Raw genomic sequence first — 12,391 nt, 5'->3', positions numbered from 1 at the left:
CTCATATATAACTTCAAATAATTTTACCAAACCATATTTTGTATACTAGACACAATGAAATACCACAGTAATTGACCCGCCCACATTAAGATAATCTCCCAGCTGGGAGAATTTAGCTCCCTGGCTCTGGTTTTATGTCTCAAGCTATATTGAGACACGTGCTGTACATTGTGAGGTAATGCAGTATCCAAAGTAGCTGGAAGCAGAGGGAATTTTAGAAGCCTTTGGATCTTCCTGATTATTTCAGATACACATGCAATGGATGTGAACAGAAGAACTGGGAAAAATGATGGGAAGGAGGACTAAGATTTACTGCATGTACAACTATAAAAGAAAATGTCATGAAAATGATGTATCGATGGTATGTAACACCACTGAAATTAGCAAAGATGTATAAGACAAGTAATAAATGTTGGAAATGTAAAGAAAAAGAAGGTACATTTTACCATATGTGGTGGGAATGTAAGAAGGTGAAAAGCTTCTGGGAAATGGTATATAATGAATTGAAGAAAATGTTGAAATATACATTTGTTAAGAAACCGGAAGCATTTTTACTAGGCATTACAGGTAACGAGATAAACAAGAAAGAAAAGAAGCTATTTTTATATGCAGTGACAGCAGCAAGAATACTGATGGCCCAGAAATGGAAACAGGAGGAGCTACCAACGATAGAAGAATAGAGAATGAAAATGATGGACTATGCACAACTTGACAGAATGACGGGAAGGATCCGAAATCAACGAGATCAGAGATTTACAGAAGACTGGGAAAAATTTATTGAATATTTGCAAAAATTAAGTGATAACCAGATAACGTTTGTAAGTTTTAATGAAGCTCTGTGATGGAAAATGTTAAAATAATTATTAAAAAATAGGATTGAATATATAATAATAAAATAACTAATAAGGTAGAAATGTGGAAGAAGTAAATAATAAGGTAGAAATGTGGAAGAAGTAAAATTATGAAGGATTTGCAGACAAATTGAGGGAAGTCTAAAAAGAGAAATAAGATGTAACTAAGGTGTATGGAGTGTATAATTTTGTTTTGTATTTGAAAAACTATATATATATATATATATATATATATATATATGGAAGTTAACAGAAGAATGCAGATTTATTTCCTGGGAGTAAGACTCAGTGAGCTCACTCCCAGCTTAAGTATGTACTTCTGTGAAGACACACATCAGATTGCACTACTGTCTATGTTTTTCATTTGAGACCAGACTGTTTTAGAGGCAATATAGTGTATTGGCTTTCCCCCCAAATTCTGACAGTGAAAAGTTAAAAGCATAGCTTATTTGTGACCTTATGCCGCCGGCAAAGCGGCGTGGCTCCCCCCCCCCCCCCCCCGGAAGCAGCCCGGGAGCCTGGGCCGTCCACTCACCCACCCTCCAAACCCTTTTCCTGCCCCACATGCCTGGCTGCTGCTGCTGCTGCCACTCTTAATTTGGTGGGAAACAGGAGCAGGGAAGAGAAAGAGGCCTCTTACCACCTCCCTCTAGTGGGAGCCCACAGGGAAACTATTGAAATGCCCCTTGGGAGAAACATTTCCCAGGATCGACTTAGGGATGGATTTATTCAGGTATTTTTTTTTTCTTCCTCCCCCTCCCTTGAATTTTAAAGGTGCAGCTTATATTCGGGCCAATACAGTAGTCAAAAACTGTGTAATTTGCCTTGGCAAACTATGGACAAATGATATAATTCTATTCTTCAAGGCTTGTTTTAAGAACACAAGAAAAGCCCTGCTGAATCAGGCCAAAGGCACCTTGTTCTCGCAGTGACCAACTAGTTTCCCTTGTTATGTAGCTGTTTTTATACAGTATCAACAATTTATATGGATTTTCACAGGGTAGCACAAGCCTTTGCTGTAAAGAGCTGATATATCTCCTGCCTGTGAGGAAAAACAAGTAAACAGAGAGGGACAAGAAACACGAAAAAGGGGAGAATGTGAGCAACCATAGTCCCTTGTGGTTAAGGAAGCTTAAAGACTGAGAGAGTTCAGCAGTGGGAACCCATCATGCAGCAGACGGGCAGCCCTGCAGAAAAGTCCCCTCCCCTCCTTCAGATTCAGCTTGTGAGGTTAAGAAGAGAACTTAGATGCTGAGTGAATTTGACTCTTGACAGAGTTGTCTAGGCTTTCAGTTTTTGCCTAGAGAAAGCAACAAAATCGTCTTGCAAACATGGGACAGTTGCCAACCAAGCAAGAATGGGATTTTGAAGAGGATTTCTGGATAAAGAGGAGGTGTGGTAGGGCACATGCATTCAGTTCAAGCTGAATGAGCTTCATTCAGAAGAGAAGGAGACCTAAAACCAGAGGAGGTGGAAAAGTGGTGGCAGAGCTGCAACTTGTGGAAGGAAGGGGAAAGAGATTTCAGAGGGAAGGGGGAGATTCTAAATAATGTTCAAAGGGTATACTGGCCATAAAAAATGTTATACCACCAAACCAGAAATAAAGATATTCACGAGAAATAATTACACCTGGCATGAAATGCAGGTTCTGCCTCTTTCTGCCCCCTCGCCCCTATCGTACACAGATCTACAAACCCTTCCAGCCGCTCTACCACACTTCAAGGCAGTATCTTGTAATACAGGGTTGTCCAACTCTCAAGAGATTGCAATCTACTCCTGGAATAAAAAACTAGCAGTGATCTACCCGTGGGGGGGGGAATCCAAAGTTATAGCACACCATAAATCGCTCACAAAACAATAGACGCACTGCCGCTCGCCTCCGACACAGCGCTTAGGTGGGCCTTTGTCACGGGCGATGCTCCCGCTCCCTGATCACCTTCGCTAGGGCCATTGCGGGGGGGGGGGGGACAGGTGCTAAGGAACAGTCTAACAATGCCTGATCGCATGGGTAGACTGCCATGGCCGGGGATCCACAAAGCCTCCTGCCGGAGCCAACTTACTACAGCCTGCCGGCAGGGGCTTCTGAAAAGCTGGCATAGCAGGGCGCCAGTGGCCCAGCAACAACCAACTCCTGCAAGGTCAGGGCGGCGCGCGTGTGGATGCTTTTTTTCCACCACTGAGGAAAATGAGCCCGCAATCACCCGGGAATCAACTTGTTGATCGTGGCTGATCGGGAAGAAAACTATATGGAGACTTTATTGGTTCTCTGGGTTCATTTCCTGCATTAGACACAACTGGGTCTTCTGCTAAAGACACGGCCTATTAGCATGTGTGTGTAAACAGAGACAAATGCACCAATATAGTATTACAACTAAGTATCAGATAATAAATAAGCTTTAAGCAAAAAGCCAGTTAAAAATAGCAATGTTTTCCTCAAGAATGGCATTTGAAACAATGGAAGTACCAACAGCCTTCTTCAAATCTAATCTAGACACTCTTTTCTAGTGCTGCTGTCATTGCTCCTGGGCACTGCTAAAACTCAGAGAAAGAGGCAGGATATTAATAATAAAATAAGTATTAGCCTTTACTGGTATCTGTAATATACTGTACTAGTTTTTTAGAAATTCATGTTATCTGCTGAAAGTGAAACCGATACCATCAAATGACACAACTACCAGTACAGTGGAACTTCCGTGTTACGTACCATCCTCCTTGCGAACATTGCGGGTTACGAGCTCCGCTAACCTGGAAGTAGATGCCCCTTGTTGCAAACTTTGCCCCGGGATATGAGCGAAAGTCACGCACCAGCAGTGCGGCAGCGCAAGGCGCCATTCGCTAAAGTGTGCTTCATGTTATGAGCGGTTTGGGGTTACAAACGGACCTCCGGAATGGATTAAGTTCGTAACCGGAGGTACCACTGTAGTAGTAGAAGGTAGAGCAAATATCTACGAAAATGAAATGACAAATGAGTGGTTATTTTGCCTTTAATGTAAAACACCTTAAATTTGCCTTGCAAGTAAGTCCACAAATGCTGCTATCTTGCCTATGCTAGTTGTGACGTGCCAATAGGTATTTCCAGTTTATAAAAGCTTTTCTGCTTGGTCATTAGGAGAAGATTCTGATTTTTGATAGGTGAGCAGAGAAGTACGTATTTACAAAGCAACCTTAAAAGACATGAAGCATCTAGTCTCAATAATGTCCACTTCAAAGTTAAACAGAGCACAGACGCACACTGCTTTATTCTAAAAATAGAGATTCCAGAGTTTTAGGCTGAGAGAAAGGCACCTCCCAGCCTGGAAATTCCTCCTTTTTCATCGCAGATGGGCAGGGGCTGACTGTGGTCATTCACTGGTAATCAAAAGGCACTCTGCACTTGCTCAGGGCAATCGTCTTTCTGACTACTGTTTCACATGATCCATAGGCCTTGAAAATCAGTTCGGTGGAGGCCTTGCTAATAAACTCTGATCTCATGCTGCACAAACCAACTATTAATAAAAGGTCACTTAATGACATTAAGCATTATTATTATTCTTTATTAAATTTATATACCACCTTTCATCCACGGATCACAGGGTTTACAGTGTTACATGTAGCTTAGTTCAGATCACAAAGGTGACTAACTTGAGAACTTGATCACACACTTCCAACAATTTATAGAGAGATGCTTTCTCAGCCATAAATAGTAGACTCTCAGACTGAAAACAGCAAAAACACTAATTAAGAATAGTTGCTTCCAAGTAGCATAGTAAGATTTATTACAGAAAAGGTGTTGTCATGCAAGTGGAAGAAGCTGAAGTCATTGTCTTTTAAGCCCAGTACCCTGATCTAAGCTGCAACCCTAAAGCACACTTGTCTGGGAATAAGCCCCACTGAAACAGTGAAATTTATTTCTGAGTAAACATGCAGAGGGCTGCAGTTAACAAAACCCACCAGAGAAATTAACCTGAGCATTATGGTACCACACAATCACCATTCACCTTGGCGAGTCAAATAAAGACATTAAGTGCTTAAGATAGTCTGTTAAATGACCAATACATATATGGTGGTGAAGCTGAGATCCCAGAGGAAATCGGCCATATCTGACACGTGTATTGTATTGATACTCGGTAATTTTTAGCTACTACTTTCCCAACATGACCTTCTCTACCCTCTTGAACTTTTTGAGCTCAGCAGATAATTCCCAGTATCGAAGGTAGAGCCACATTAGCCTTCCATTCTGACGTTTATTGGTATTAAGCAAATTACTGCAATAGGTATCATGCCGGAAAATATCTTTTAAGCCAGTTTCCAGGTCCAGGTCCACAGCAACTGGATCAGTTGCTGCTCTAATAAGCAAATTCTTCTCCACTTCCAGTCGCCGGTGTCTTGGTAGCACAAGGCTACAGTAGATGTCCTGCCTTTCCGTAAGAGCATCTTCAAAATCTTTTAGTAAAGTAGTTGCTCTCTTTTGCCACTGCTCTTCCTTCTCCAGGCAATTCTGATACAAAGCACCGGCAGCTCCAGAGTGCTGCAGAATCTCCTTCTCTTGTTCTAATTTTGTACGTTCTTGTTCCAAAGTTCTTCTTTCTTCTACCAGTTTACGGCTCTGCGAGACAAGGGCTTCACGGTAACTCACTGTCCTGTTCCGTTCCTTTTCCAGTTCCAGTTCCAAATGGGCAACTGTGCGGCGGTTTTCTGTGATTATGTCACGATATTTAGATTCAAGTTCTCTCTGTACTAATGAGAGCTTTCTATAGATATCTTTTCTCTCTCTTTCTATCTCTTTCTGAGACTCCCTGGACCAGATCCAACCTGCAATGCATGATTAATACCTCATGATTAATACTGAAATTTTGCAACAAAAATATCTAATAATACTTCCAAAAATAGCCCCAACATTAATGAAAATCCTATCTGTTAAACTATGCCTAGATCTGACAAAGTCCCACTGGGGAGTACAGGGATGTTTTTAACGCATTTCCCCCTCCTTGGTTTTAATGTATCTAGGTGGCTTTGTTTGTAAGTCGCTTTGGGTTGCCTTGGGCAAGATAAAGCGACTAAGAAATTTAATAAATCATAATAAACGTGCAGGGGGGTTGAGCCTATGGGTGGGGTGAAAGTTTTGGCACTTGCTAGATTTAGAATACGACCCCAGTTAAAAATAAGTTGCCAACACGGCAAACAAAGAGAAAGAAAGTGAGAGACCCTTGACTACAGTATTATTATTTTCTGAAATAGAGATGCATACATAAATACTATGATGACATTCCAACAGCCACCCTAGGCTTCCTTATTTATTTAAAGGAACCCCCATTACTTCTGAAAGCACATGTTGTGTTTGAAAGTCACCTCAATTTCAATAGTCTTGTTATGTGATATGAAGAGCAGCTAGTAGCGGTACTGCTGCGACGGGAAGTTAAACAGTGTTTCTGTGAGCTCTGGCACTCGTCAGGGTGTTCCCTTGTGCCAGAAGTGGTTTAGTCCTGCTGGCCACATGACCCATAAAGCTGTCTGTAGACAAACGCCTGCTCCCTTCGCCTGAAAGTGAGATGAGTGTCGCACCCCATAGCCCCCTTTGATTGGACTTAACCGTCTTGGGGTCCTTTACCTTTTTTTTTTTAAGTGGCAAAAAGCACAAAGCCCAAACTCCCTGCTTATCTGGAATTTGTCAAAGCATTCTTTGGATTCTAGCCATTACTTTAATTTATCTCTCCTGGAGCCTCACCAACCCCCCCCCCCAAAAAAAAAACAACACAAACAAACAATTATAGTGATTTGACTTTTTATATGCACTTTATACTTCTGGACCAGAGGAAATATTACATTAAGAACTTGAAAACTACATTTTTTAGGAGAAAATTATTTACCCATAATAAACACATCTAACGCCAGGTTTGCACATTTCCTATGTATGGCCACCACTCTTACTCTTTATTTTAAAAAGTAACACATATTTCTTTCCCTAAGTTTACATTGGCTTTGGTTGACTTTTCCCCACATTAGGTCAAGCCCACTGCAGTTTTTTAAAAGATATTATTTTTACAATTTATTCAATCTGTATACTGTCTTTCATCCATAGATCTCAGGACGGTTCACAGCGTAAAAAAAGGTTTCTAAGAACTTGCTACATTAAATTGCCCAGTCCAGTTTGTACCAATTCCTGTCAAGATAACTCATCCAACACACTGCAAAAAGGAGAAAGTCTAATTTTATTTCAAACGTCACTTACGGAAGGCAGCCAGCCCCAACATGGGAACCAACAAAGCATAATTCCATTTGCTTCCATGGCCTTCATCATCCCTTGCATTAGGCTGGATGTTCCAGTTAGGAGGGTCATTTAAATTATTCATGGACAGACCTTTCAAATTAGAGGAAACAAAACATTTAGGTTGTTTTAATACCTGACTGTAAAATTCATTCTCAACAGATGCATTTAAATTGAACCACTACCAATACAACTCTCAAGGGAAGGGGTGGAATAGTTCAACGCCCACCAAGGAGTGGGGATGTGGCCATGAAGGTGAGCCAGTCTCAGATTCCCTCCTGTGCATTGGCTCTGTCCACCTTCCTTTCTCTTTGCCCTCTTCCTTCTTTCCGCTGCATCATTTGACCCTTTACTTGCTCCTCACCTACTACTACTTTCCTGCCCCCAACTTTGCCCTAGTTTCCGCTTCTCCTGCTGATTTCCCTTCACATTTTCACTCATAGCCCATCCATATAGACATATTCCTTACACATTCCTGTGGGAATAATCATGGTAACAGGCATGGATAAGAGAAAGGGAATTGTTTCCTTGCTACTGATAGTACAAAGGAAACACCTAACTGCCCGATAACAAATGTTGGAAATGTAAAGAGACTGAAGGTACATTCTTTCACCTTTGGTGGACATGCTCAAGGATTAAGACTTTCTGGGAGATGATCTATAATGAAATGAAAAAGGTATTTAAATATACCTTTCTGAAGAAACCAGAGGCCTTTCTCCTGGGCATGGTCAGCCAATTGGTGCCAAAGAAGGATAGAACTTTCTTTATGTATGCTACAACAGCAGCAAGAATACTTATCGCAAAGCATTGGAAGACACAAGATCTACCCACCCGGGAAGAATGGAAGATGAAGGTGATGGACTACATGGAACTGGCGGAAATGATTGGCAGAATCCGAGACCAGGGAGAAGAGTCGGTGGAAGAAGATTGGAAGAAATTTAAAGTTTATTTACAGAAACACTGTAAAATTAAGGAATGTTAGAAGGATGTTGGAATGAAGTTATGTGGCTTTAGCAGAAATGTCATAAAGGATTAAGTAAAAATAGACTGTTAATTGGTGAAAAGAGGGAAAGTAAAGTTATATTATATTAAGATAAATTATAGGACAAAAACTGGGAAAGATGGAAAGGATTTGCTGAAATAGCTAACTGAACTAGAATACAAAAAAGGGAGGTGTGAGGAGGTCAAGGAAAGAAGCAAATGAAAGATAAGTTATGGGAAGGTTCATTGTGTTTTTTAATTGTTTCTATTTTTCTGTTTTTTCTTTCTTTTTCTTTTTTTTCTTTTTTCCTTATTGTGATGTGTTGTCTTGTTTTTGCTTAATTTGGTGTATTCTCTTTTTTCTTTTTGTAACCTTTAAAACTTTAATAAATATTATTTTTTTTAAAAAAGGAAACACCTAACTGGCCTTGTGCTTTTACTCACTGGTGTTCCTGGGAGCAAAGGTCATTCAGAGGGCTTTCTCTCAGGTGAAAACACACAGGCTCCCCAGCCTGCATTTGGCCAGCCCAGCCTATTACTTTCACTTCCATCTCATCTATGCAAAGGTACCTCTTGTCAGGGCATACAAAGCCGTTCACAAGAAAATGGCCAGGCCAGTAAATGTGGAACATTTCATGCAGAGGTTAGGCAGATGCTTTCCAAAATTCAATCATAGGGCATGTACAAAAGGGATGGGGAACCTGTGGCTCTCCAGATGTTGCTGAACCGCCATTTGCATCAGCCCCAGCCAGCATGGCCAGTGACCAGGGATGAGGGGAGTTATAGTTCAGCAGCATCTGTAGGGCCACAGGACCCCCACCCCAGGTTTACTAGCACTTCAGTACTTTTGAATATTCACAGCATTTCTAAATGAAACATTAAATGAACATGAAAGACAAGGACACAAGAGAAATAAATAAATCCTTACCCTTAATTTCTCTTTAGCAGTCAAACAAATTTGATCACTCAGAAGATAAAGGGAAAAGCCTCTTGATCAAAGCCATCCTGGAACTAAAATTAAGTTAAACAGTTCATGTTTTGCAAGGAAACATAGGCATACATTTCTGAATACAGTACTAAAATTATTTTTATTTCAATGAACTTTTTAAATTGGCAACACCAGGTTTCTAATTTAAAGTATAATTTTATCTTTCCTTGCTAAAAGTGGTAAGATCAAGGGTTCGAGGGAAAACACGAACTTTTCTCTTTTTAGGACATGGAATATCATGAGATCTGAGTTCATCCCAATGCAAGCCCTGTGCCAGTATTTATAATAATTTCAACAGCAATCTGTTTAACAGTGGGAGAGAGGATATTTCCATAATAATTGACAAAAGAGTCCTAAAGGTGTTAAGAAATAAAAATTTACTGACTTAACTTTATATAACTTGACTTTATATAACTTTTCTGCTGTCACAAAAATAAAGGTGAAACCCAGCCAGATGGGCGGGGTAGAAATAAATAAATAATTTGTACCTGCATATCCCACTGTTAACAATCTACATATCCAGAAGCTGTTTCAAAGGGCCCAAGTTTCCCTTGACTATTTACCTCTTTATGCCAGTTCAAATGATAATATCCATCCGTGAATGGACATTAACAGACAAAACTTTCATTCGCTCAGATGTCACCAGAAATGCAATGCATTTCAAATGAATCAGTTCACGCTTAGCTGCCAGGCTTCATGTGCATCTGTATTGATGTAAGACACACATTACTTAATTTCTCTACTGTGACTGGCCACTGATTTAATTAAACCAAAAAGCACTTGGGTGCCTGAAATGACATCAGACTAACTGACAATTCTACTGGCAGTGCCAGCTCTGTGGTAGCCCATTCACACAGGCATCTCCATTACTGTTTTCATTTATTTGTTTTAGTTACTGTTTCAGCCAGCATGGCCATTGCAAAAACTATATTTATTGCTCCTAAAACAGTATCAATTAAATACTCGCAGAAGGTTACATGTAAACTACAAAGGAAGCTGTAAGTCACTATCATATTAATTCACGGATCACTTTATTTTAACCTGAAGTTATGAACATGCCAGTGTGAACTAGCCCTGTGTTTATAGGAATCAAGCGATGCACGCACATGTAGAAGAGGCCCAGTTTTTTTGACTGTATGATGTAAACCAGGTGCTCACAGGTCACTCCTTTAAGCACTAACTACTGCTAGAGGCCACTGACCTTTGGGCTATCACTCTATATGTTTCATGGCCACATTTGAGAAATATACCCAAACTCTTAGAAGCCCTCAATACAGATACACACATACAGCACACCTATGCACTTTCATTCATTCATTTTATTTTTATGCCGCTTTTCCATACACAAAAAATCATGCTCAAAAGCGGCTTACAACAAAGAAAACAGGAACGCATTTCAAAATCAAACAGTGAAAAGTCAATTTCATAATAACATATCAAACCAAGACAATAGCAAATTTAAAACACAAAAAACACACAAAATTTTTTTCCTTCCAGTATCACCTTAAAGACCAACTAAGTTAGTTCTTGGTATGAGCTTTCGCGTGCATGCACACTTCTTCAGATACACTGAAACAGAAGTTGCCAGATCCTTCTATATAGTGAGAAGGTGGGGAGGGGTATTACTCAGAAGGGTGGTGGGAATGGGTGATTGGCAGATAGCTGTGATGAGCCTGTTGACGACTCTTAACGACTGCAATAGGTCTTACAGGAAAAAGCAAGGGGTGAGAAGGTGAAAAATGGCTTTGTCATGTATAATGAGATAAGAATCCAATGTCTTTGTTCAGACCAGGTCTCTCCATGGTTTTAAAACACCTGTAAGACCTATTAAAACACCTGTAAGACCTATTGCAGTCGTTAAGAGTCGTCAACAGGCTCATCACAGCTATCTGCCAATCACCCATTCCCACCACCCTTCTGAGTAATACCCCTCCCCACCTTCTCACTATATAGAAGGATCTGGCAACTTCTGTTTCAGTGTATCTGAAGAAGTGCGCATGCACACGAAAGCTCATACCAAGAACTAACTTAGTTGGTCTTTAAGGTGCTACTGGAAGGAAAAAAAATTTTTGTTTTGACTATGGCAGACCAACACGGCTACCTATCTGTAACAAAAAACACCGTACATTATAAATGTAAGAAGACTATGTAAACAACACCTAGCACCCAACAGCAAGAATAACAAGCCAGCTTTACAGTTTCACCTTCGTCCTAGAAAGACCCCTCCCATGATGTTGCTCACAGTCCACCCTAGGGGTTGGGGTAGCTGAAAACACCCCTCCTCCCAGTATGCACTTTCATACCAATATATGGCAAAGATGGGGAACCTGTGGCTGACCAGGTGCTTGACGCCAGCCAGCGGCGTGGCCAAGATGGTGCCCAACAACACCTGGAGGAGGGCTACGGTTTCTCTGATCCTAGGTAAAGGCAGTATAAAGGTTCACTGCATGTAGAAAACTAGCCTATCAGGAAAGCCTAGGCTAGAACCCTTCAATCCCTCAATGTCATTAGCTCTCTCTACTTTTAATTTTTTTCTGCTCCAGTGGAAGAACATTTAAACCACACAAATCCTTAACCGCAGCCTCAAGTGGAACAAGCCCAGCCAACTCCACCCACAGCCACAAATCTGTTTTCTTTCTGGAAAGCAGAACCTTTCACTTGACTTATAAAAGGGTCACTTAATGTTTGAGACGCAAGAAAAGGGCGGCAAAAAGACACGGGTTTGTTGCTATTCCACGTGCCTTGAAAGCATCCGGCGAAGCCTTTAGTTCACCTGCAAGGGAGGAAATCCGGCCCCCAAGTACCTTATGGGTCGAGTTCGATCCCGCCTTTTCGCTTGTCATCTGCCAAGCTTTCTCTTGTCCTCGTAGTAGAAACAGACACGTAAATGCTACTGTAAAAAGGACTGTTTTATTCTGCTTTTGGTGCCGTGATCCGCCCTGGGACTTAAGGGGAAGGGCGGGCAATAAATATAAATTTACTATACAAACATACCTTATTGTTATTATAAAACGTGGGCATTCTTAAGCGCCCTCCTGCCAAAGCGCCCTCCCACCTCACGGGGAAAGAGGGAGGAAACCAGAGCGAAGAAGCTTCCCCCGCAACCTCCCAGCAGTTGCGACCACCTAAGGTTTCTCTGCGCCTGCGCAAGGTGCCCTTTCAAGCCCCGCCCCGCTCTTGGAACGAACCATCGCTGTGAGGACAAGGGGGAGGATGATGATAATGATTATTTCCCCCCTCGGAAACTCTTTCGAGTACAAAAGAGCACTAGGCAGGCATACTTTTCCTCTTTGGGGGAACCGAGAAAGGCATTTCGCGTCTCTGTTC

General features: G+C 41.2%; 1 protein-coding gene across 1 annotated transcript; it reads right to left on the bottom strand.

Moving 5' to 3' along the window:
- Positions 1-4,368: 4,368 nt before the first annotated feature.
- On the bottom strand, positions 4,369-12,171 carry CCDC127 (coiled-coil domain containing 127). Its single transcript, XM_053362412.1, has 4 exons — positions 12,059-12,171; positions 9,005-9,087; positions 7,060-7,188; positions 4,369-5,642 (listed from the first exon to the last, which is right to left on the bottom strand). Exons 3-4 carry the CDS (start codon positions 7,178-7,180, stop codon positions 4,972-4,974), a joined length of 792 nt encoding a protein of 263 aa, XP_053218387.1. The 5' UTR covers positions 7,181-7,188; positions 9,005-9,087; positions 12,059-12,171; the 3' UTR covers positions 4,369-4,971.
- Between the last annotated feature and the right edge of the window lie 220 nt (positions 12,172-12,391).

Source organism: Podarcis raffonei, chromosome 13 (genome assembly GCF_027172205.1).
Source record: "Podarcis raffonei isolate rPodRaf1 chromosome 13, rPodRaf1.pri, whole genome shotgun sequence".
Classification (NCBI taxonomy): Eukaryota; Metazoa; Chordata; class Lepidosauria; order Squamata; family Lacertidae; genus Podarcis; species Podarcis raffonei.
This window is presented reverse-complemented; position numbering and strand designations above follow the sequence as displayed.

Coding starts and splice junctions, on each gene's coding strand:
- CCDC127 (XM_053362412.1), bottom strand. CDS start 7,180: ATGAATAATTTAAATGACCCTCCTAACTGGAACATCCAGCCTAATGCA. Junction 5,643..7,059: donor GTTGGGGCTGGCTGCCTTCC/GTAAGTGACGTT, acceptor CATGCATTGCAG/GTTGGATCTGGTCCAGGGAG.